Here is a 26709-nt window from a genome sequence, read left to right on the forward strand (position 1 = left end):
GCGGGGGCAGCGCAGCCTTCTGCCTGGTCCGCACCGGGACCCGAGGCGCCTCCGGGGGAGGCGAGGGAGGCAGCACCAGCCCCGGAGAGCAGAGCCAGGGAACTTCAGAGAGCGTTTCGCCCTCGCCGGGGAGAGGCAAACACCGACACGTCCGTCTCTTTCTCAACAAGTGCCTTCAAGCCCGCCGGGGCCAGACACCTCCGCGCCCGCGGCCGCCGAGGTCTCCGCTGTGCGCGGGGGGCCGCGGCCTGGCCTGGGCTGCCGCAACTCCGCGTGGCCTCTCCCCCCCCCCCCCCATCCCGGAGCGGCGCCCGCAGCCCGCGGCGGCCGGAGCAGGGGCGCGGGGCGGGGCGGGGCGAGCGGAGGGGCGGCCCCCCGGGGCGCGGGGCGGACGCGAGGGTGCACGAGGGGCGCAGGGGCCGGCGCGGCCACCGGGCGCCGCGGGGAGCCGCCCACTTCTCCAGCGCAGGGCGGGGTGGCCCAGACGGCCGGAGCGTGGATGCGGCGGTCGCCGAGCCGGGGCGGACGCGGAGCGGCCCGGGCAGGGGACGCGCGCCGGGAAGGCCGGCTCCGCAGCGGCCGCAGGATGGCTGAGGTAAGCGGTCGCGCGGGAGCCGGGCACCGGGGCCGCCTGATGAGGGCCACCTGCTCGTGGGCGCCCGCCGTGCGCGTCCCGGGAGGCAGAACTGCGGTTCCTCCCAGCCTGTGCCAGGTCACAGCGAGGTGACCCGTGAGCGGCGCCCCGTTTCTCTTACACCCCAGAACCCCTGTCCAACCGCTGCTGGCGCACGGACGATCATCTGTCTGGTATTTCAAGCCCTGACCTCCGCTCATTCCGGGAGGAGAGTGGCGGAGACGCCCGAGGGGCGTGGAGGGGGCGCCGGTCCCCTGAGGGACAGATCTTTTTTTTAAAAAGGGGGAAGAGACAAAAGACCAAAGCGCCGCAAATCGTCAGCTTAGACGCGTCGTAAGATGAACCGCGCTGAAGGCGTGAGTTGGTTTGCCGGCATTCCGCCTGGCTTGTCGAGCGTGGGACAGTGAGGGGTGCTCGTGTCCTCTGGTCGCTCAGGGACTTAGAGAACTCATCCGGATGCTGATGGGGAAGCCAGAGAGCCAAGGTCCAGTCTCTTTGGAGATGGTTTACCTGCGGGTGACAGGAAGGGACCCTGGCAATGCAGAGGTGAGGTGCTTAGTGGCGCAGTGACTGTCCCCCCCCCCCCCCGGCAGGCAGCGGGGTTCCAGCTGGGCGTACCCCAGCATCCACTTCGGGTGCCCGCAGTCCACGGGCGCTGCTTCCCCAGGGACCCTGTAACCCTACCGGCCGCCCGATTTTGGATAAGCTCCTGGGGATTTGTCAGCCAGATGTGACAAGATTGGAGAGGCGAGTGAGAGAGATCTGATATCAATCAGTACGTAGCTGGGAGCCAAACTTTCTCAAATGCGGTGTAGAAACATGTTCTTCTCCTTTAAGGCATCTCTTTGTGGCTGTGGGGCTGCCACCAGCCTGAGTTTGACAGTTAAATGGAATGCCAACTAACAGCCTTAATTGTATGAGTGAAGTTGTGTGTGTTGCGGGGGAAAGATCAGACACTCTGGGGTTCGGTAATGTCCCCTAGTTTTATGGCTAGGCTCACCGCAGACTTCTGAAGATGAGGGCATTTAAATCGGGCCAGACGCCTGGTCGCAGCCAGGCCTCTGCTGTTAACACTTAAGGGGCTTGAAAGAGGCCCCACTGGTGTCCTGGGAATCCCTGTCAGTGTGTGTGTGTGTAGTCGTCGTGTTACTGCATGGAAACACAGAACAGATGTATCAACATTAAGAAGTAAATTCTTATTAAAGCAACAAGAGTTTAGTGTGACAGTAAAGGTGAACTGAAAAACAGCATTTTGGCAAATCTTTTTTTTTTTTTTTTGCAACTTTTTTTCTTGCTTGTTGTCTTCACTGTGCTATTAGATTTCACCGGCTCTTTTCAGGTTAACGGAGGTTGAGTTTACAAATTGATGTTTGTGCATTAAAACTTTTGTTGAGTAGTTGAAACATACGACTTTCTCATTTGCCCCTCCCCAAATTTGTTGATGTATATTATTATACCTTTCCTAAAATTGTATGCATCAAAGTGTAATTTTGCACATTACTTCAAGTGTTACAATTTGTGCTGTATTTTATTTTTCTTTAAAATAGATATAGACAGCTGCCCTTTCTTCCCCTGGGGAATTTTAATAACTATTCTTTTTAGCATACTTTCAGACAGTTAAAAAAATATGTGACTTGTTATTTTATTTATTGTCGAGTAAGTTCACAAACTTCAGTTTCACAGAAACTGTAACTGTCTCCCCTCAGTTGTTGACTGTGTCCTGTTGTAGCCAAATCTCCAGACACTTTGATGGGATCTTTTAGGGTATGAGCTCCTCAGAGTTTGAGAACTCAGATAGTGTTCAGACAGCTGCATAATTTAATTTGTACTATCATGTCCACCCATGCAGACTGGTGAGAATTCCATGGAGCTCTATCTGTCAGTGAGAAAGTGGTTACTAGTTTGAATAATCTGCCCATGAATATTTCCTAGGCTAAGTACCAGTGATCTGTGTGCCTGGGTTGGAATTCACAAAAGAAATCTTAACCCACATGAATCCATTGCATTAGAAATAGAAGGTTTAAACAGAGGATGATTTGGTTTTTATGACCTTTCCCCTTAAAGAAGTTAAACCTGTATCCGAGGCCCATACCCATATTTTATACCTCAAATCATCAGCTTGGAAAATGACCCTGCCCTGCGGTGAGAAAAAGCCATCTAGGTTTCCCCACACAAATAATTGTCTCTTAAGCACACATTTGCCACTTCTGGATGCCAAGAAATAAGTGAGGGAACATTTTAAAACTTTTGTTTGTTAGTAAAGTGAAACTGTAGTACAAAGGGCCAGAAATGTCTTTGAGCTTCTGTATATGGCTTTGGAAGTTATTTTGACAGTGGCCATTAAGAGGAGTTGCCCTGAAGGCTTGCAAGGTAAATTACTTGCAGGAGGAGTGTGCTTCACCCCAGGGTGGATTTTCCCCTCTACAGATGTCATTTAGAGTGAGGTAGTTACTTTTGTCAGAAACAGTCTGGTTAGAAAGAAACTAGAATTGCGTTTACCCAGGTTCTCCGATCTGGATCTGATGTGGCTCTGGTTTTGCTAAGATCAGGTTTGGGAAGTCATGCCTCTTTTTGTTCTTTCTCTTATTGTGAATATTTCACGACAGATCTTGACTTTATTGTTTACTGTTGGTGGCTTTTTTGAGGGATGTTTAAGATAACTGGGGGCTGCACAGAAGCCCCATCAGGGCATGTTGGGACCCTCCTCCCTTTTCAGTTGGTTTCTAGCAGAAACCTTTTTTCTTATCTCATCGTCCTTTGAAGTCCTCTCTCACTCCTTCTGGAGTTTCCAAGATTGCAGTGTAGCACCCTACATCCACACGCATGCCTGTTTTAGCCCAGGAAGGTGAGTCCAAACACAAAGCAACCTTGCTTCTCCAGAGTCCAGTTTGGGGCCTCCTCAGACATAGTTACTTGGGAAAAAAGCTCTCTCAGTTCCTGTCCACACATGGACGTTTATTATAAACCAACCTAACGAAATGTAAAAGGGCTCTAGCTTAGAGGAGATCACCATTTCTCTCCACGAATGTAAAGGAAGGGAGAGGTTGGGGAAATAAGGTGTAGAGGCCGACTCGAGCAGACCTGTGTAGAACAGACTGCTTACCTCAGGTAAACTCTAATTTACACTTTTAAATGCTCTTCCCATTCATTATATTGATTGGCTGTCCCTTCCTGCGGATTGTGTGAGCCTTTCATAGACCGGAATGTGGAAAGCTGTTTTCAGCTCTTTTCCAGCTCCTAGAAAGGTCATCGTCATTCCACAGCCCTCCACCTGTTTCTGGAATTATGACACTCAAGCCTTCACACTTCCAACTGTAACATTTCCTGATGCACTACACTGAGTCTTAAGAGGGTGGAGGGGTGGAATGGCATATATAACTGAGTTTGAGTTTATCTTATCAAAAAAGTTGGTTTTTAGTTCCCTTTGAATCCCTAAAATGGTTTTATTTAAACATGTTCACCCTTAGATTTCATATCATCATTAGTAACAAATTTGTGTGAAGTATTCAGACTACCTCAACTAAAATTTTGAAGTGTTTTTTTTATTCCCACTTTCCAAGGCTGATTCTGTTACATATCAGTGATGTCTTTTTAGCCTCGTTATCTAAGGCTTATGAAGACTGAGATTGTCTACATGCAGATTTATAAGGAAGAAATATGCTCATATCATTTATATTGCTTTTTAAAGCTTTTTTTTAAAAAGGAAAGATTCAGTTTGATTTCTAAGATATTTGTATATTTTCTATAATTTTTCACATTTTCAGTTTTAAAAACTAATACTATTATGAAAAAAAGGGTGTGGATGTTAAATTGTTTTGGCATAGGATTTAGGCTTTGATTTATAAACATCAAAAGAACAAGTATTTTCCCCATTATCCTCTTTGAACTAAGCACCAAGGGAACTTTACAGCGGTGTCCTGTGCACCTTTTGCTCATGGGTAGACTTAGCCCAACATCCGTCCCCTGAAGGGCTTCTGCTCCCTGAGCTCTCTCTTGCAGGCCCATCTCTGTGCCCTGTTGCCTCTGTCTTCTCTCTTCAGCTCTAGCTTGCAGTGAGATGCCACAGTCTGCCAGTTCTCCTTCAGTGTCATTTTTACATTACAAATACTAACGACTTCCTGAGGCCCCCAGGTCCTCTGTTTCAATCCTGGTCTTCACTCCAGATGGTGGTAAATGGTGTCTTCCATCCTTCAGACCCCTAGAAGACCCAACAGCGAGACTCTGACTGTCCGTCGGGGCCTCCCACCCCTCAACCCCACTCACATTGCTTTTCAAGATTGGTTCTCACTGGCCAAACAGAAACCTATGCTTTGTGGGCCACGATCCCAGACTCAGCACACCAACCCAGGCTATGGTTGTCCACAGAGAACATGTCCGCTTTCTCCTGGAGGAAGACTCCCCTGGCCCTCTACACAGGTTATTCTCTGTCAGCTAGTGTAAATTGAAATTTTGAAGGAAATGGGAATCTTCACATAGTTTACTTTTTCACTTTTTATTATAGAACATTTTAAATAAACAGAATTAAACTGTAATGAAATTTGGTGATGTGTATTTGGGATGTGAAGAGTTAATCTTCTTCATCTGCATTCTCTTTTTCCTACTACTAGAAACTTCAGATTACTTTAAAGGTTTCTAGCTGTCATACAATTTCATTAAAAATATTTTATATGTTGCTGTAAAATTTAAAAGTATTCCCTTTTAGAAACAAAACCAATATAGCATAAAACACCTTAAAATAATTTGGGAGTGTGGCTCAGTGGTAGAGCACATGCTTAGTGTCTTCAGGGCCTTGGGTTCAAGCCTCCACAGCAGAAAATAATGCTAGTTAATTATAACTCTTTAATGCCATTAAATTTCCAGGCAATGTTCAAATTTCCTAGACTGTCTTATAAGCTTTATATTACCATTGGTTTGTTCAAATTAGAGTACAAATGTATACACCATCTGTCTCTTCTAATTTCTAGGTTTATAGTCTTTCTTTTTTTTTTTTTTTTTTTCAACCTTGCCATTATCTGTTGGAAAGTCCAAGTCAGCCAGCCATCTTTAGAAAGCTGGTCTGAGTTCTGACAATTCCTCTCTGGTGATGCCATTTACATATACTTCTGGTTCCTGTACCTTCCAAAGTCAGTGTTGGTGAAGAATCTTGCTCAGCCATAGGTTTGGATGTTTTGACAAAGTACTGCGTGTGCAGTGGGATGTGCTTTCTACTCAGGGTCTCATGGGGCTGACTGTCGTCCTTTTTAAGAGCTGTGAGACAGGAGCATGCTAGTTCTTCGCCGACGTGACTCATCTGCTACGAGAACCTGTCTTGTCAATGGTGTAGCTTCCCTGGGACTCAGTCCTATAGGAAAGAACACCTGTTTCACTCTTCCTCTAATTTAATGCTTTTCAAAACAGTTTGTCAGTTTCCCAGGATTCTCTAACTGCTGCCAATGACTTTGCATTTGTTTTGAGTACATTTCAAAGCCTTGGGGTTTCACCTGTAAATGATACAAGCTAACTGATCAACCATAGTCACTGCTGGGGTTTTTAATAATTAATTTTATTTTATGTGCGTTGGTATTTGACCTGTGCATGTGTCTGTGTGAGGGTGTTGGATCCCCTGGAACTGGAGGTAAAGACAGCTGTGAGCTGCTGTGTGGGTGCCCTGGGATTGAACCTGAGTCCTCTGGAAGAACATCCAGCACTCTTAACCACTGAGCCATCTCCAGTGCTATCACTGCCACTTTTTACCTGGCTGAGACTGTGCAAGGTGAAGGTGGGATGTGCTCATGGGATGAGCATCTGTTCCGTGTGCTTGTCACGTGGGCTTCTGCTCAGTGCTGCCAGCCACATAAGCTGCCTCTCACAGGAGGACCTCAGTGGCTCTCTCTTCTCCAGGTTGTCCTGACTGCCTATCTGACAAATGACAATTTGTCATTTTCAGAATCCTAGCTGCACTCCTGTAGGGTTTCATATATGAGAAAATTGATGGAGAAAATAAGAAATGAAATAAATCTGTGGAAAGGGAGTGGGGAGGTTGGAATCAAAGGGCCAACCTGGTTCTGGTCAGAAAAATGAGAGGTACAGAACTTAAGTGTCAGGGTGGCACCCGAGGAGACAACTCCCATCTTTGAATGGTCGCTTTCAGAGCCAGGAGAGCCAGGCTGTGGCCCCACAGGGAGGAGAGTGAGAACAAAGCCTCCCTCTCACAGAGCATCCTAGCGACTTCAAATTATGTTCTGATTGGCAGTTTTGGGAATACAGTGAAATTTCCAGGACTCACACAAACTAATAGCAGTTATCTATACCTACTGTTTAAAAATACAAGCTGGAAAAGCCTGAAGCCTTTCTGTCCCAAAACCTAGTGAATTGTCGGGGAGTTGTGGTTTGGTAGCCTGGGGGTCCTTTGATTCCAAGTTGAGAACTTCATGATTTTTTTTTTTTACCACTGGAGATCTGGCAGAGTCTTGATATTCCATCATTTAAGATAGGGCCTCAGAGCCAGGTGGTGGTGGTGGCACACACCTGTAATCCCAGCACTCTGGGAGGCAGAGGCAGGCAGATTTCTGAGTTCAAGGCCAGTCTGGTCTACAGAGTGAGTTCCAGGACAGCCAAGGCTGTACAGAGAAACCCTGTCTCCAAAAAACCAAAAAAAAAAAAAAAAAAAAAAAAAAAAAAAAAAAAAAGGAAGGAAGAAAGAAAGAAAAGAAAAGATTGGGTCTCAGACTCCAAACCACCTCAGCCATCTCTCCTTGTGAACTATTTTCTTTTCTTTTTTTATTTTTATTTAAAATTTATTTTATGTATGTAAGTACACTGTAGCTGTCAGACACACCAGGAGAGGGCATCAGATCCCATTACAGATGGTTGTGAGGCATCATGTGGTTGCTGGGAATTGAACTCAGGACCTCTGGAAGTGCTCTTAAACGCTGAGCCATCTCTCCAGCCCTGTGAACCATTTTCTAGCTGTATTGTTCTGATTTGATTTTCAATAGCCCTTTCAATAGCCAATGGGAAGATCACTGTGTAAGTGTGCAAACTAAGAAGTGCATTTGGTGACTGGTAAAAGGCACCAAGATAATAGTGACCATTCTTTAGTCTCAGCCATCCTTGCGATGTGGCCTCCAGGTTGCCCAGTGGTCACAGCACGCCCTCTGGTCTCTTGCCTAGTTTTGTTCCAAGATGGAGGAAGGACAAAGGAATTCAAGTTCAGGCAGTCCCGTGTCTGAGGAGCTTCCTGTAGTGCTCCACCCGGGAAATTCTGCAGTCCACGTGAGCCAGTGCTTAGCAGCCTGCCATCAGTGAGGGCACGGAAGTTAAAATTCCCTCTTTTTCTTATTTTCCATACTAGAGGTTGAACCCAAGGCCCACACATCGAGCAGGCAATCTACCACTGAGCCGTATCCCCAGCCCTCTGTTTAGTTTCCAGCTTGAGACAGGGCTTCACGGAGTTGTCTAGACTGGCCTCCAATTCACTTTGAAGTACTGGCAAGCCTTGAACCTATAATCCTCCTACCTTAGTCTTGCATGTTACTGGGATTTATAGGCCTACATATGAGGCCCAGCTAAAATTCTTTTACCAAGGCGGATCAGAAGAAAAGGATACCATGGGGCAGCAAGATGGCCCAGTGGGTAAAGGTGCTCGCTGTCAAGCCCAGTGGCTAGGACTCAGCCTACGTGGTGGAAGGAGAGCAAACTCTGACGAACTTTCCGACCTCCGCATTTACACTGTGACAGGTGTGCCTGTGCGCGATAGAATAAATAAGTAAAACTTTAAGGGAATTAGATGGACATCTGTAATCATTGCACAAGGTGGAACCTTCCTTGATTCAGTCATTCGCTTCTCCATTCAGGCAGCACAGTGGTGGATTTACCAGACTTGTGACTCAGTAGCTGTTATAATTGTTTAATCACCTTTTTTTTTTTTCTGAGCTGTGGGGAGATTTTTAGGTACAAAAAGAGGACCTGTGAACCGCCTACTGTGGACATGGTGGTGGGCACGGCCAGACTGTGCATCTGTTTTCTCGTTTCTCGCTTGTATATCTGCTAATCTGGCTGACCAGCCTGAGGGTGGGAGGAGTGTCCAGCAGCTCAGGCTGAGAACTGAGCCAGAAGTACGGCATGGGAGGCGGAAAGGTCTAGATTTTATTACACTTCGTGAAGGTGCTCAGAGAAGTGGGAGGCATCCACCGTGTAGCTAGAGTTCTCTTTATAACAGCAGACCATGGTCACTTGCGTTGTTTCCAGGGGGCTCCTGCCCCACAGGCCCTGTGCGGAATGGTCTCTGGCCTCTCTGACTTATTTTCTATCCATAAAATATATCTATTTTCTACTCTGTTCAGCCACACAGGCCTCCTTTCTCTTTCTAAACTCAGCGGACTCTCTCATCTGTGACCTTTGCCCTAGCTGAGCTTTCTTTCTCATCATCTTCCTCCTCTAGATTTAAGCCCCACGAATGAAGTTTCTTTACCATGTGAAACCTCTTGATCTTGTGCATAGTATGATAATACCCAACCCTAAAAAGTATTGTAACTGAGTGTTACTGTGGTTAGCGCCAAATACTGATACTTTTAAGGCAGAATATCCCTTGAATATTCAGATTTTAGATCACCTGGATAGCCTGTAAATTCTTCAGCTTCTTGGTATATGAAAGAGAAATGGTAGCTAGCACTGAACTCCCTTAGTGGTTATAAGAATATATGAGTTATACATGGGCGCTCTCTGGTGCATTGTCTCACGTATAATAAATGTTTAGTAACACTGACTAGCTGTGTGACCCTGAGTAAATTATAAATCTTCCATTAATTTAAGGGTTCTAAAATAATTCTGTTCTCACAGCATGGCAGTAAGGACTAAATAAAATTACCTATTAAACATCAGCCTTGCTAGACTCCTGGCCTGGCTGATCTCACTCCTGAGCTTAGCACTGGTGCATAGAACTTTCTGCAATGATAATATCATTATTGTTGTAGCTACTAGCCACAAGTAGAACACCAAGTATGGCTGGTGTGACCAAGGAACTGACTTTAAATGCTATACTGTGTTATTAGATCTCAATAGCCACATGCAGCTAGTGTTCTAGACAATGAGGACTAATACCTTGAACTGACAAAGTTGCACAGCTAGATCATGTGACCCTCCAAACAGTCAGTGCAACAAACATGGGGATCCCAAAGTTCTCGTACTTACCTCTTTAAAACTATGAAAATATAGGATATTGAAATATATATATATTGTAGAGGTGACAATAGCATTGAATGGTTTTTATTATTGGGGTCAATTCAAATCTCCAAAGGCCTCCATTGTCCAGTGCTGGACATCTGTGTGCTTGGGACAGGTACTCAGCCCTTCTAGCAAAAGACCCGTGGAAGCATCTCCCCAAGTTAAAGGTAGAACAGGGGTGTCTGGGAGATTAAACAGATCCATCAAGCTAGTTACAGTATAGGCCGTACATTCTCGTCCTCTCCCAAGACAGTGAATGACCAAATGTGTCACATTCAAGCTGTGAATGAGTGAGCAAATGGTGGTTGTAAGTCAGGAAGGCAGAAATGTTGATGTGGATTTGTATCTCATCAAAGTGGCTAACAACAGCTCTGGAGATCATTTGATTAGGACAAGAGGCTAAAACTTGATGATCATGCCTTGTTGAGTTTGGATTGCTGGAAACGTCTGCTTTCCTTCTGAGGAATGGATAAAGTATTAGGGACCCAAATGAAAACATGTAAATTTCAGGTTTTCCATTTTGATTTACATGAGGACTTTCATCTTGTAATTAGATTTTTTTTTTGTTTGATGTCATTGAGAAGGTTTAAGCTAAGGATACTATAATTTGACATTGTGGAAATCTAGTGGTCTGTACATAAGAACTTTTCAATATTCTAATTAGCTTCTTCTAGTTCACAAATAATTCCTCTGAAATTTATTTCTACAGATGCTTAACAAGCTTTATTGCGCCTTATTCAAATAGCTTCATGTGCAGTCATGTTAATATTTCTCATAAATCAACACCTATAAGTGAGAATTGTGGATACTGTTGTTTAAGTTATGTTTCTCAAGTAGAAGCTGCCCTATGGGAATGATCAGATTGGGTCAGTATGACAACAGATGACAAAGCTCTTAGGGGCATTTGGAAATGTCTAAAAGAGTTTACTTGGCACATGGTGAGTCGAGGCCACTGTCACTGACTAATACACAGGGGAGCCACAGAGATCTCTGCACCTGCACTGTCAGTTGTCCGAGGTTGGGATATGCGAGTGGAATGGCGGGAGGCGGAGAGCATAGACTCCAGTTCCAGGCTAGGGAACATGCTTGGGATCGTTCCTTGGGCTTCAGTCTGCTCAGTGGGAGACAGACTCACACAGTGTTTCCAGTGACTTTGCATTGAGTAAAATCTGTAGGAATTGGAGTAAATGTGTACATCACTTTCTCTTAAGACAGGCTTAATTTTCAAAATAAATGAAATATAAGTTTACTAGTATGTTTCTATAACTTTGTTTGTTTTTGGTTTTTGAGACAGGGTCTCCTTATATAACCTTGGCTATTCCTCACTCACTCATGTACACCACCCTGGCCTTGAACTCATAGACCTCCTTCCTTTGCCTACTGAGGTCTGGGATTAAAGGCATGTGTTGCCATGCCTAGCCGGCCATACCTTTTTCTAAAAGAATAAATGCTATCTCAAAAAAAAACAGAGGTCAAAGAAATGTTCTTCCTTTTAAAAAATTTTCTTCTTAAGCAATATTTGTTGAATCTGGATTGTGAATTACCTCAGCTTTATGTCAGTAGTGCTCTGTTAGTATTCAGCAATCAACAAATGACTACTTTGTTTGTACGGCCATCATTATCAGCTAATTTTAGGATTCTTCATCACATTAAAACTTACTCAAAATTTGAAACTTCTGTGTTTCAAAAGATACCATTAAGAAAGAGAAAATGTGGGAGAACACATTTGAAATAATGTATCTGGTAACAGACTTGGACCTGGAAAATAAAAGAATGCATACAGCATAGTACCAAAAACACAACCTTATTAAAAAAAAAAAAAAGTCAAAGGACCTAACAGATATGTCTCCAAAGAATATACAGGAATAGCTGGTAAACACAGAAAAGATTCTAACCCATTGGTGGTCAGGGAAGTGTGAACCCAACCACAGTGAGATTCCACATACATCGACAAGGATCACCAGGATTGCTCTTAAAAACAAGTCACAAACAGATACATGAGGTGACAGCCTGCCGTCCCAGCTGTCAGCAGATGGAGGCAGGAGGGTCAGGAGTTCAAGGTCATCCTGGGCTATGTTCGAGACCTGTCTGGGCTGCGTAAAATCCTGTCTTGAAACACTAGCAAGTGTTGACGAATCTCTGCTGTATTACTATGGGAATCTAGAACAACCCAACTGCTTTCCAAAACAACCTGAAAGTTTCTCCGCAAGTTAAACTGAGCTACTATAGACATATCTTGATGAGACTGTGCTTAATTCTACAAAACACAGCAAATCATATATATATATATATTTGTAGTTTGCTATGTACATAAAAGTTAAGTTTAGGCTACAGTCTGTTAAGTGTGAAATACTAGTTATGTGTGCACACCTTAATTGAAACATAGTGTATTGCTTTTAAAAATATGGATAACACTGAGATGTTGGGTAAAGACTGCTAACAGACATTATAGGATTGTCACAAATTTTTGTTCATAAAAGTGCAATATTTACAAGTTCAGTACATGAACATAGCACAAAGCAAGGTATTCCTTTATGTAACCCAAAGAGTGCCCTTCCACTTCCCATCAGTTTCTTCTCCCCGCTGCTCAGTTCCCTACAGCCCCTCACTCCGGTCCCCGTAGTCAGTCCTCTGCTCTCTGCCCCTGTGAATTGGCCTCCTGACATTTCATGTAAGTAGAACCACAGGAGCATGTGACTTTTTGTGCCTGACTTCTTCACGCAGCTGTAGCATACACCCGTTCTCTATCCCTTTGTGAGGACACCAGCTCTGCACTGGTGAGTAGGCTGCGTCTTGCTTATTCATCTGTTGGTGGATAGTGGCATTGTTTCCACTTTCACTGCTGTGGATAGTGCTATGAACAGTCATGTGGATGATTTGGGGATGCACATACAGTTTTTTTTTTTTGTTGTTGTTGTTGTTGTTGTTGATGTTCTCTTGGCTGTATATCAAGGAGCAGAATTTCTGGGTCATATAGTAACTCGATGCTTGACTTTTAAAGAAGCCACCAGACTGTCCCAGAGAATCTGTACATTTCACAGGACTATAAACAGATTTTTTTTTTTGAAGGAGACAGGTTGCACTGGTCCTTGAAGTGAATTTCCCAAATCCTTGATAAGATTCTCCTTCCTTGTCCTTCACACTTGCCTCCCAGTCCCTTGACTGGCAGACAAGAGGTTTAAGCCCAAATTCAGAGGCCTTATTGTTTCTTCTTTAAACACACATTCTCCCAGTTTCAAAGCTCTCGAACCATACAAATTTCACCCAGAAGCATACTTTATAGCTTTAAAAATATATAAAAAATACAAATAACCAAGTTGGAGCCTCACTGACTGGCTCCTTTAAGGGGTCTCTTTGGTTTGTTATAATAATAGATTATATCCTTTCGGCCTCTGTCTTGTGAGAAACTCTTGACAAGATGGGTTGGTAAAGCAAGCATGAGGACCTGAATTGAGAGCCGCAGCACCCATGTAAAAATCCCAGCACAGGAGTGGGACACGATTGGCTGCGGATGGAAACAGAAGAACTGATCAGCCAGTCTGTATGAATTGGTGAGCTTTGGGCTTGCTGTGAGACGCTGACTCAAATAGCAAGGTGCGGGTTAACTGAGAAGGACACCTGGGCCTGGCATCACCATCACATACACACATACACACACACAGACACACACACACACACACACACATTCAGACCCACACATGAATTCACACATAAATGTACAATACCATGTACACTCACTCATACAGAGAACTTTATATATGTGTCTCCACAGTCTTAACACTAGGGCTTTGTTCGACACATGCATCTCTGTTTTCTATTTCCACTGCACTTTGGGACATTGCATATACCATACATGTACACGCATAGACACATACATGTACATGCATAGATACATACATGTACATGCATAGACACATACATGTACATGCATATACACATATATGTACATGCATACACACATATAAGACATGACCCATAGCATAAAACTGAGGCATCAGTGCAGGGTTTGCCTGGCCTGTATCTGTCTCTTAGTCATGTAATATGATCAGCCATTATGTGTTCGCAAATCCATTTAATATTTTCAGCGTCTACCATGTCTTAAGCTTCTGAGGGTAACAGATCTGTGCATGGAGCCCTGTCGCTTCAGATTTTTCTTTTACTGGTTCCAAACTAATCTTTATTCTTTCAGAGTTGCTGCTCTGATCAGCAATTTTTAATACAATTTTTAATTTTTCTTAAGAGCAAGTTTTCAGACTATAATCTTTTCTAAGAAAGTCTTATAGAGCCTTGCTTATTATCATATGCAAAATATCTGTGTTGCAGTTCATGGTCTTCCAAGTGTGGGATTCCCTGCTCCTCTTTCCTAAGGTGTAATGTGTACCTTTGGCCTGGCAGAAGGCACCCACCTCTGAGTGAATGCTTATGAGAGCAGGAAGTCACTGTGTTTAATAAGTGCAACATATTTTACATGTAGCTCTGACACCATCCATGTGTTCTCTTCTGCAGGCTATCGGCTGTACTCTGAACTGCAGTTGCCAAAGTTTCAAACCTGGGAAAATAAACCACCGTCAGTGTGAACAGTGCAGGCACGGATGGGTGGCCCATGGTAATTTTATTTCTTCCCTCTCACCCTTTAGTGTCCTTTCTTAATAACTTAAATTTATAGAGGAACTGATTACATAGCAAATAGTGACAGCTGACTCCTAAACTAAATAGTAATTTCTAGTATGTTCCAGGTAACAGGCTACATAAATCATCTCTTCACATTTTAACTTACATAATATCTTAACAACTCCATTCTAAATATGTCAAAACTGATCCTTCAGGTGGTGTTGTATGACAGGGATAGACATGTTCCACAGCTGTAATTAGCCTCTAATGGTTTTGGGCTGAAATGTGTCCTGATATAAGGATGCCCCTTATTCATGATTCAGCTGAGATTTATAACTGGACATCCTGCTTTTGCATTTGCCGACTCTGACCATCAGGAGCCACTTGGAACTGCTGAGAGCTGGCACTACCTTTCGTTAACTTTTTTTTAAAAATTAGATATATTCTTTATTTACATTTCAAATGTTGTCCCTTTCCTGCCCCCCCAGTCCCCTAACCCACCCCCCTCCCCCTGCTCACCAGTCCACCCACTCCCACTTCCCTGTCCTGGCATTCCCCTAAACTGGGGCATCAAACCTTCTCAGGACCAAGGGCCTCTCCTCCCTTTGATGTCCAACAAGACCATCCTCTGTTGCATATGCATCTGGAGCCATGGGTCCCTCCGTGTGTACTCTTTGGTTGGTGGTTTAGTCCCTGGGAGCTCTGGGACTACTGGCTGGCTCATACTGTTGTTCTCCTGTGGGGCTACAAACCCCTTCAGCTCCTTGAGTCCTTTCTCTAGCCCCTGCATTGGGGACCCTGTGCTCTTTAACCTTGATTGATTTAATGTAAATAGCCCCAGGGCTGGTAAAGCTTGTGTTGAACAGACTGGATTTAGGTGGCTTAATTGCTAAAGCCCCAGTCCCAAGCAGCAGATTAGGCCATGACCCCAGGGCTTTTGAAGTTCCTAGGCTCATCTTCACCTCCAGACTCTGACTCTGAACTGTCCAGTCTCTGATTCTGTTCTGGTTGCTTCCAGGTTCCCCCTTTTCTTTCTCTCTTCCCTGGTTTGTGAGTATTTTCCTTCTCAGGCATGTCACAAGAATGGGAGGGAAAAAAAATCTTAAGCCTGTCATTTTATTTCAGAAGTTTCTGTGAAGAGCATAAAGCCCTGAGGCTCTTACAGACATTTGTCCTTTATGGATTTTTGGTTTTCTGCCTAAAGATACAGATAATGAGGAATAGCCCAAGCTATTCTTATGGTTCTTTCTTATTCTTAAACTCGTTCTATGCAATGCTTCTCCTAAAATTAGAACTTCCCCTAACGTCTCACACTTGATTTTCAGCTCTAAGTAAGCTGAGGATTCCCCCTGTGTATCCAACAAGCCAAGTGGAGATTGTCCAGTCCAATGTGGTATTCGATATCAGCAGCCTCATGCTCTATGGAACCCAGGCTATCCCCGTTCGCTTGAAGATCCTACTAGACCGGCTCTTCAGTGTGCTGAAGCAAGATGAGGTTCTGCAGATCCTCCATGCCCTGGACTGGACGCTTCAGGATTACATCCGTGGATATGTGTTACAGGTACAGTGATCTTGGCCTTGCTCTTCTCCTTGAGTGCGCCTGTAACTGATGTAGCCCAGTGTAACTGATATAACTGATGTAACCTCCAGTCACTGTGGCCTCCTTCCCTTTGGACTTCTTCCTAATGACTTAGGGCCCTGGTTCACGTGCTGGGAGGAACTGTGTACTTTGCTAAGGTCTCTGTGAAGCTTTGGGCTATGGGCGCACTACGGGAACTCTTGAGCATATCTCACTAAGCTAACTTCCACAGAAAGCCACTTGCTTCGTGTTGGGCGTTGCCTCCATCATGTGTGCCACACCCACTGGCCTGAGGTGTTGATTCTGTGTGTCCGAATTGGGAGACGAGAAGAGGCGCTTATGTGCCTGAGCTACAGGGCAAACAGCACTGGAGCTGGCGCTCCTTTGTTGTTCTGGAAAGCCTCTGCCACTTGGCAGCTAAGTCTCTCTCAGCGCCACGTGTGAGTGTGATGTTGTGGTGTTCCTATGCTAACCCTTCCTCTCTGTCTCCATCCCTTCCTCTCCCTCCTGCTATTGACTCTTCTTCACCCACCTTCTCTTCTCGCCACCAACACCAGATTCTCTCTCAGCCTCCTCACAGGTCCTCCTCTTTACCTCAGCGCTTCAGTCTTCTCTCCCTTGTCTATTTCCAGAGTAACTGAATTTCCTTTCCTGCGTCATGCCATGGGTGCAATGCCTCGTGTTTTGTAGTCGGAGACCGTCAAAGTCTTTTCTGAAAAAAACAACATGTTTTCTGAACTGTCAGAGTATTGTTTCTTAACACTACACTAGAAATATCAGCAAGCTTCAGTTAAATTTTTTTTCAGTAAAATGAGAGACGTATGTATTTTCAAGTCTAATATTAACTTTAGTTTTAGGTAGATTATATATTAACCATACCTATTCATTAGTGGACATATTCTTCTAGTACTTTTATGATAAGATAGATATAGTATCCCTGTTTTCTTTTTTTCTTTCTTTTTTGTTAGATAGGATATCACTATGTAGCCCTAGCTTGCCTAGAATTTCTATGTAGACCAGGCTGGCCTGGAACTCACAGAGATCCACCTGCTTCTGCCTCCTGAGTGCTGGGATTAAAAGTATACAACACTAAACCCATTTACCTTTGTTTTCTAATTGAAAATCCAGAAGGCTGTGAGTGCTCTTGCTGAAAGTTATTCTACCAGGATGGAGCAGACCCAGAAATGAGCACATTTTTTTCCTAATTCTAAAGCCTGTAATCTTGCCCTGGAATCCTGTGTGCATACCTCTGGTGTGGGGCCCTCAGCTGACCAGAAATGGCCATACATAGAGTAGCATTATGGTCTTGCATTATGATATAGGTCAATATTTAATGATCCTAATAATCTTGCTTTCTAGTGTTAGGATTAAAAATGTGGAATCAATTACCTTGAACCTCTGGTGCTTGAAATATTTATGATGTTACAGTCCTCCTCATCTTCAAAACTCTCAAATTCACTGTGAAAAATCTCAGTAGGCCATCAAATACATGTTCTGTGATAAAATATTTATTGTAGTTTTGGGAAAAGTTAGGCCGTGCTAGAGTTTGACAGATCTCCAGCACTCCAGCATAGCTATAGCCCTGCTTTCTGAACACAGGTAGAAGATCAATACTTGCTCATTTGCTTGTTGATGGTAGGTGCTTAGGAGATGATTAAGTCTGCAGCAAATGAATATTTGAGCTATATCCAGACTTCACTGCCCCATTTGTACTCTTTAGTCAAATAGAAGATGCTGCTGTTGTTCAAATGATAAATATTTCTATTTTAGTGAAGAAAATCATTGTGCCTCATATATGATAGAAATCATATATGACAACCAACTAGTTTGAAATAACATGAAAAAAAATTACCAAATTTCCCTGACTTGGGTTTGAACAATGCATGCTTACTTAGCTCCTCTAGACTAATGGTGTGGCCACTATTTACATTTGTGTAGTTTGTGATCTGCACAGAGTATCTGGCCTGGGGGGTGATGGGGTGGGCAGGGATTAGGTTCAGCAAGCGCTGTGTTGATCCACAGTAGCATTTTTCTGGTGTGCACAAAAGTACCCTCTTACAGTTGGGAGGAGGCTCCATGGACTGCGCCTGCGTGGGGAGCAGAGAGGGCAGCGTGGGCTGGGATTCTCTTACGTTCTGGTTTGTGTTTAGGATGCCTCAGGGAAAGTGTTGGACCACTGGAGCATCATGACCAGTGAGGAGGAAGTGGCTACCTTGCAGCAGTTCCTTCGCTTTGGAGAGACCAAGTCTATAGTTGAGCTCATGGCAATCCAAGAGAAAGAAGAGCAGTCTGTCATCATACCGCCCGCCACGGCAAACGTAGACATCAGGGCTTTCATCGAGAGCTGCGGCCACAGGGCTGCTACCCTTGCCACTCCGGTGGACAAAGCAAGCCCCAGCAGCATGCACCCTTTTGAGAACCTTATAAGCAACATGACATTCATGTTGCCTTTCCAGTTCTTCAACCCTCTGCCTCCTGCTCTGATAGGGTCGCTGCCTGAACAGTACATGCTGGAGCAGGGGCAGGACCAAAGCCAGGACGCCAAGCAGGAGCTCCACGGGCCCTTCTCTGACAGCAGCTTCTTGACTTCCACCCCGTTTCATGTTGAAAAAGAACAGTGTCTCAGCTGTCCAGAGGCTGTCTCCCAAAAGGCAGACAGTGCTCACTTAAGTGACCCCAGCTCGTACAGCATTGCCAGTAAGCTGGAAAGGACGCAGCTGTCGCCTGAGGCCAAAGTGAAGCCCGAGAGGAACAGCCTTAGTGCTAAGAAGGGCCGGGTGTTCTGCACCGCGTGCGAGAAGACATTCTACGACAAAGGCACGCTCAAGATCCACTACAATGCTGTCCACCTGAAGATCAAGCACAAGTGCACAATTGAAGGGTGTAACATGGTGTTCAGCTCCCTGAGGAGCCGGAACCGACACAGCGCCAACCCCAACCCTCGCCTGCACATGCCAATGAACAGAAACAACAGGGACAAAGATCTCAGGAACAGCCTGAACCTGGCAAGCTCCGAGCCCTACAAGCGTCCAGGTTTCACAGTGATGTCTCCAGACTGTGGGCCCCTCCCTAGCTACACTGGTTCAGTGGAGGACTCCAAAGGCCAGCCCTCTTTCTCAAGCATTGCGCAAAATGGTGTGCTTTTCCCTAATCTGAAGACTGTCCAGCCAATCCTTCCTTTTTACCGCAGTCCAGCCACTCCCGCTGAGCTGGCCAACACACCCGGCATGCTGCCTTCCCTCCCTCTGCTGTCCTCTTCAATCCCAGAACAGCTGGTTTCCACAGACATGCCATTTGATGCTCTTCCCAAGAAGAAATCCCGGAAGTCCAGTATGCCGATCAAAATAGAGAAGGAAGCTGTGGAAATAGCTGAGGAGAAGAGACACAGTCTCAGCTCAGATGATGATGTGCCCCTGCAGGTAGTCAGTGAAGACGAGCCAGAGGACAGCAGTCCTCAGTCAGACAGAGTGCCTGAGGAGCAGCATACACAGCTGAGCTTACAAGAGCCTCTTCCACAAGGAGAAAGAGCCTGCCATCTTGAATCTGTGATTGAGCCACACGGAGCTATCAGCAGAACCCTCGAGCAGACCACGCTCACTGAGAGGGAGGCTGAACAGAAGGTAGCCCTGAGTTCAGTGATGCCAAGAGAGGTGGAGGATGGTGGCCTCGAGCGCCATTTCACGCCTGGCCTGGGGCCCCAAATCCCTTTTCCTGACTACATGGAGTTGCAGCAGCGCCTGCTGGCTGGGGGACTCTTTGGTGCTTTGTCCAACAGGGGGATGGCTTTTCCTTTTCTGGAAGAGTCTAAAGAACTGGAGCACCTGGGTGAGCATGCACTAGTAAGGCAAAAGGAAGAAGCTCGTTTTCAGTGTGACATCTGCAAGAAGACCTTTAAAAACGCTTGCAGCATGAAGACGCATGAGAAGAATGCTCATGCCGGAGAGACACACGCGTGCACAGTGGAGGGCTGTGGGGCTGCTTTCCCTTCCCGTAGGAGCAGAGACAGGTAAGGTGTCCGTCTGTCAGCCACTGTCTCTCCTGAGACAGCAGTTTTAGCTTGGTTGATGGTTGCTATGTTGGTTTTGGTTTTCCGAGACAGAGTTTCTCTGTATCTCGGCTGGCTTGAAGCTCAGCTCTGTAGATGTGGCTGGCCTCAGACTCACAGAGATCTGTCTGATTCTACCTTCCAAGTGCTGGGATTAAAGGCATGCACCACCATCGCCCAAAACCAGCAGTTTTTAAACCTTAGCATATATTGGCCTGAAAGGTCAGGAAAACAGGCTTCTAGGCACTAACCCTAAAATTTACTGTTGTAGGTCAGGGTGAAACATGAGAGTTTGCATTTCTAGCAAGTTTCCAGATGATGTGGTAGTTATTCTGAGGAAACTCATGAATTTTCAGTTCCAAAAACCTAAAAGCATTTAACCACAAAACATGTCCTGGAAAGGTGTGATGCTTTTTGTGGTAGATTTCCACAATTACCTTTCTAAAGGGTTTGTGTAGCTTTGGTATTATTTAATTACTAATGAATGTATTAGTATTAATTTATTAATAGATACTCATATATTTCAGCACACATATCATTAATTCTACCCTTCTAGTCTGAGAGGTTCCAAATTGAGAAACACGTCTGAGCCCAGGTGTGTGTGCTAATGGGACACTGGCTCTCGGGTAGTGTGGGGAGGAGGGAGGAAGGGCTTTTTAAAGTATCATGCCATTTCTCAAAACTAGCCTGACTTTCACTCCACAAAATGAAGGATCCATCATGGAAAACCGTGTCTCTGGCTTATAGTCATCCAACAACATTTGCAGAAAAAAAAAGGCAGTTTGATTAGAGACTTTTAAAAATGTTAACCTATCAGAGAATAGCTCATTTCAGTGGCTGTGGTGTATGTTGGCAAGATGCTTTCTTTTCATGAAGCACACAGACTAGTCTCAGAATGCACACGCCCAGGGCTCATCACCCTGGAGCACAGCACTGTGCTTTTTGTGTGCACTTGGGCTACCAGTCACAATTTAGGCCACACCCTCCCAGCCTCTGGAGGGGGGGGGAGCAGGGACAGCAAAGGTGATCTAAGAGGTTTAATGAAAGGGTCAACTGTCTGATGAAATGCAGTGTGATAACTGGCTCAGAGGATGTCAAAACTACATTTGTTCAAACAAGCTTGACTTGAGGCAGCTTAGCATCACCACTAACTTAGTCCAAACTGTAACACCTAATTGGTTAAGAGGGTGAAAATGTAAAGACTCCCACACACATTCCTCACTAAGGCTCATAAGAACACTCTCATTGTCTTTACTGAAGACACAGGAGATATTAGTTAAAATTCCTGCTTTTGTTGCTAGGATGTTTAAAGCAAACCACTAGGGTACCCTAATTAGTGAACCAGCCCTCTCCTTCGCCCTCCAAGAGGAGGAGGGTTTGCTCATGAATAAGCTGTTGTTATAAGGAAGAGGTAGTCATATCAGTTAGGTTATCTTTGCTGCTCGTGAGACTGTTGTAAGTCCACAGGGTCTACTAGATTATAACACAGACTAGATCAATGCTCTTTTCATATGATACTTCATTTTCATACAGTCAATGTTTTCTTATGTTCTGAACTGTAAGTATAGAAGTCTCAACTATAACAGATTCTCATCTTATATTCTAAATGTTTTAATACTACTTATTCCAAAAGTCAAGATATCTGAACATTTATCTAAAAATCTATAGTTTCAAAAACACCATTTTAAGTCAGACTTTATGGGTAAGCCCAAGCCCCGGTCCATCACTTCAGCTAAATCAAAGATTGGGAGCTGCATTATTGTGTTGTTAAGGAAACCAACTTCCCCTCTTTGAGCCACAGTTTCTAGGGACGAAGGGAGAGAGGGAGGGAGAGAGGAAGACACACACACACACACACACACACACACACAGAAGAAAAGAGAGGGATTGAGAGGGGGGGCAGGCAAACAGACAGACAGAGACAGTTGATCAGTAACTCTTCCTAGGGGGGAGGGAGGGAGGGAGGGAAGAAGAAGAAGAGAGAGGGAGAGAGAAAGAAAGACAGACAGACAGATAGACATAGAGACAGGGTTGATTAGTAACTCTTCTATGTTAGGTGCTTGGGAACAATCCTTGCTCACACAAGTCTTTAGTTTAGTGGAAGAGACAGACAGCCCCAGGTAACTGTAGGAGCCATGAAGATGTTGCTGGGTTGTGTGGGCTATGGTGACACATGTTAGAGTGCTTACCAGACTCCTCAATATGCTAGTCCAGGCCCCTGGATGTAGGGAAAGTCTAAGCCAGCAAGTATTAAGTCTTAGTCCCCTAATGTTTTTTATGTAACTCAGCTAAGGACTTTCTAGTCCTTAGCTTTTCTCTCTTTAGGCTGTAGTAATCATTGCTTACTATATTAGGAAGTAAAACTGGAAAAAATATAACATGCCTCTTAAAAATAAGAATATACATATTATATGTTAATATAACATTTTAATGGGAAAATACTTTTATTTTCCCCAGACAAATATAGTCTGGGAAATAAAATAAATAGCAGATCTCTAATATCAAGTTCAGTAGAAAACAGCTTAGTTCTCACATCTGCTTCTGAATTTAGTCTGTTGCAATAGCACGTGCAGAAAACTGCCCTGAATTAATAGTTGTGAGCTCTTGTCCTGGGAGCTACTGTAAGTCTGTGGCATTAGGCTCGTTCAGACCACCTCTAAGAGTCACTGATCTCAGCTAAGTAGAACTGAGAGGGAGCGCACCCCTGGTGGAAGGTGGAGGCTGAAGCGAGCATGAGGCAGGGAACACAGACTGAGTCCTTGGAGAAGAAAGCCTGGCACATGTCCAGACAGTCTTTGCATTCATAGCATTTCCTGGTCATAGCACCTCAGGAATGGCTAACTCTCTAAGGCCAGAGAAGAAGGGAAGATTTAGCTCCTGAAAGTTTCCCTCTGTCCCAATACACACACACACACACACACACACACTCTCTCTCTCTCTCTCTCTCTCTCCCACGTGCACACGCACATGATAAATAAATAAATGTAAAAATGTCAAATATATATAAACTAAAAATGTATATAAGCAACAAGACTAATTTCCTCAGTTAGTTAACTATTAGTCTTCACTGGCTACTCAGGAGCTGGACAGGAGACCCAAGAGATTTACACTGTAGTAGAACCTTCATGTTCCAGGTTCCTGCAAAGTCTGACTTTTTAAAAATGCTTGAATGTAGTGGAATTAATATGTCCATCTGCTGTCTGGTTTTCTGCCAGACAAGTACCAGCCCTTCTGTGCGGAACATTGACATAATCACAGGGCAGAGCTGTAGCTGAGAAGAGTTGCTCACAAAGTGGGTGATCCTGAGGTAGAATTCTCATTATGGCCACAAAAAAATGTATAAAGGGCTAAAAAACTGCATAACAAAAATCTACATTTTATAAAACATGATTAAGTCTCCTCATACACATACCTTGAGAGATTTAGAAGGGAAATTTTAATTCTTTATAGAGAGGGTGTTTTCTTGACTGGCATAATTCTGGTCTGTATTAGGGGAGACACTTTCTTCTTTGGGATCATTCTCCTGTTGCCTGTAAGATTGTCATCTTTTGATATAGGGATTTTTGTTTCTTGTTAGAAGTGATCAGGGGAACCCAAGAAAGCGCAACATTGGTTTTACAAGTTACATCCACGATAACATGGGGGTAAACAGCATGTGCCGTAATGGATGCTCTTAGGAGTAAATCACTGGGTGCAAGATTGGCAGTGTGTTCACACTGCTGCATCTGCAAAAGTCCTGTCTGGTTCCTTACGAGACACAGCGAGCACGACCTACACTAGACACACATACACACACACAAGCGTGAAACATGTACACCTACTCTAGGCCAGTGCTACTGAATAGAGAAATAGAGAGATGATGGGAAACCACATTAGGAATCTCTCATGCTTTACCCACCACAACAAAAGGGCAAAAGGAATCAGGAAATGTAAGGTTTAATGACAAGTTTAATTCAATAGAGTTTAAGTACTGTCATTTCTGCATATGACAGTGGCAGTGTGTCAAGTGTCTGATGGCCATATGACATGGTATATTTTGAAGATGGTAATCTTTCCTCATTTCATATTCATATTTCAATAAAGTATTCTGTTTAATTTCTTATTATTTGTGATTAATGATCTTCTTGCTCCCCCCATTCTAGTAACCCCATTAGATTAGCCTAATTGAAGTAATCTCAACATCCTCTATGGTTGAGATAAAGGCAGTTACATGTAATCTGGTGGTGAAAATTGAAGTCTCCAGACTGTTAGCTTTCCTGGGGGAATGCTGGCTTCTGATAGGTAGCCACATAGTGGTCTAGTACCTGCTGACAACATAGCCTGGCTTACAGGATTCTAACCCTGACTGTTACTCCCACCACACCACAGGATTTCCTAGTGTCTGTTGAGTCTCTCTACTCAGAATAATGGCTCTAAAACAACCACCAAAGCAACTCATCTCTGACCGTCTGTTCACTCTTGCAGACACAGCTCGAACCTAAGCCTCCACCAAAAAGTACTGAATGAGGAAGCATTGGAGACTGGTGAGGACCATTTCCGTGCAGCTTACCTTCTGCAAGATGTGGCCAAGGAGGCCTATCAGGATGTGGCTTTCACACCGCAAGCATCACAGACATCTGTCATCTTCAAGGGAACAAGTGGCATGGGCAGTCTGGTTTACCCAATATCTCAAGTTCACAGTGCCAGCCTGGAGAGCTACAACTCTGGCCCCCCTAGCGAGGGCACCATCCTGGATTTGAGCACTACCTCAAGTATGAAGTCAGAGGGCAGCAGCCATTCCTCCTGGGACTCTGATGGCGTGAGTGAGGAAGGCGCTGCCCTCATGGAGGACAGTGATGGCAACTGTGAAGGACAGAGCCTCGTCTCTGGGGAGGATGAGTACGCCCTCTGTGTCCTGATGGAGAAGGCTGACCAGAGCCTTGCTAGTCTGCCCTCTGGCTTGCCAATAACCTGTCATCTCTGCCAAAAGATATACAGTAACAAAGGGACCTTTAGGGCCCATTACAAAACCGTGCACCTCCGCCAGCTCCACAAGTGTAAAGTGCCAGGCTGCAACACGATGTTCTCGTCTGTCCGCAGTAGAAACAGACACAGTCAGAATCCCAACCTGCACAAGAGCCTGGCTTCATCCCCAAGCCACCTCCAGTAACAAGCCAAAGACTCTTATAGGTGTTTGCCGTATTTCAGGAATAAAATAATCCAAAGAGTAAAGTAGCTGGACTGTTTAGTACCATTTCTCAAAAGCCAAGCAGAAGTGATTTGACTGTACAGCCTTCTACAGCAGGGTAAGAGCAAGAGATGCCTGTGAGAAGCTGACAACTGGGGTAGCCATTCCTTTTTTTTTTTTTTCCTTAACCCACAAAGTTTTCCACTAACACAAGGAAAATACAGGAAGCCAGTTTTCCCAGACTTGTTTACATGTTTCCTAGGAAACCTCCAGGTCTACAGATTAACTGGAGGGGTTAGGGGTCAGAAACCAGGCACATGTGAGGCCTGCAGAATTAAAGGTATCAAGGAAAAAGTTCCCTGGAATACAGCAGTCACCATGGGCATGACACCAGTCCCAGTGATGTCATTTTCAGCCTCCCCACCCCGTCCTTTGGCAGAGGTGAATCCAAAACCCAGACTTGAGTTTAGGGACTTGACATTCAGAGAGCACCCTTCCATTGGGAGTTAACTGCACCCTAAGTCTCTCATGGAACTCCAGGGAGTTCTCACGGAAGCTGGGTGGCCTCCAATACATTTCTTGTCAAATCTTGATCTGTAACGTGCATTTAAAAAGCTAGAGGGAAAACATTTCATGCACTTAAGAATAGTGATCTTCAGTTTAATTTAAAGTTATTTTGATAATATTTAACTTGAGTTTATACTATGTAACTATTTGGTATGAGTGCAAACATGTCCCTGTCACCTCCGAATCTCTGTTCAGAATTAGAACAAGTGACAGCTTATGCTTCAGAACCACACCCTATATTCAGGTGGTGAACTGCAGAGTCTGGTGACCCATTGGGGTGAGTGTAAGCGTGATTCTGACTAAATCATTTGTATATATCCACCAAGCTATTTAGAGAACATGGTTCTTATAGCTGTTGTGTATTTTCAGTATCACTGGATCCCCCAGTCGTCACCCATTGGTAAATATATAAGGTTTGGATGAACTTTGAAATTTATTTCATAGAAAGTAAAGTAGAGATGTTACTGCCTTGTTCTATGTCTTAATATTTAACTTATTCCAGAATCTATTCTACACTGTTAGACATGTTTGCCACGATAGAAAGGATCTGTAATAAGCCCTGTGAAGTGAGAAATGTCTCTTGGAATTAGGCATTTACAGTAATCAAAAGGGCTATGCAGCTTTAAAAGAAGTGGATTTTGTATTCAGAGTTCAGGTTAACTGTCTGTTTGACTCATGTTGACTTAATTAAAAAATCCTTAAAGGAAATTGATGGTTATAAGAGATATTATCCCCTTGGCTTAAAGATAAAGAAAGCCAACAACCTGTTAGCCATTATTTCAACTTTAAAAAAATTACTTAAAAGTTGTCTCTGCTTAAGGAGAGATGTATCCTTCAAGCTTTTTGTTAATGAGATGTTTAACATTCTAGTTTCCCCAAAATGGAAAATTTTGTATGCAAAT

The 26709-nt window shown here is 44.4% G+C and overlaps 1 protein-coding gene across 1 annotated transcript; it reads left to right on the forward strand.

The window, feature by feature from the left end:
* Positions 1-288: 288 nt before the first annotated feature.
* On the forward strand, positions 289-26693 carry Bnc1 (basonuclin 1). Its single transcript, XM_052159527.1, has 5 exons — positions 289-595; positions 14345-14444; positions 15775-16010; positions 18179-20034; positions 24538-26693. Exons 1-5 carry the CDS (start codon positions 500-502, stop codon positions 25220-25222), a joined length of 2973 nt encoding a protein of 990 aa, XP_052015487.1. The 5' UTR covers positions 289-499; the 3' UTR covers positions 25223-26693.
* Positions 26694-26709: the final 16 nt, after the last annotated feature.

The sequence above is a fragment of the Apodemus sylvaticus genome, chromosome 1 (genome assembly GCF_947179515.1).
Source record: "Apodemus sylvaticus chromosome 1, mApoSyl1.1, whole genome shotgun sequence".
Lineage (NCBI taxonomy): Eukaryota > Metazoa > Chordata > Mammalia > Rodentia > Muridae > Apodemus > Apodemus sylvaticus.

What these genes read in the sequence shown, in the direction of transcription:
- Bnc1 (XM_052159527.1), top strand. Translation starts at nt 500, where the DNA reads ATGCGGCGGTCGCCGAGCCGGGGCGGACGCGGAGCGGCCCGGGCAGGG. An exon ending in TCCGTGGATATGTGTTACAG is followed by an intron (nt 16,011 to 18,178) that starts GTACAGTGATCT and finishes GTTTGTGTTTAG; the next exon opens with GATGCCTCAGGGAAAGTGTT. An exon ending in TCCCGTAGGAGCAGAGACAG is followed by an intron (nt 20,035 to 24,537) that starts GTAAGGTGTCCG and finishes TCACTCTTGCAG; the next exon opens with ACACAGCTCGAACCTAAGCC.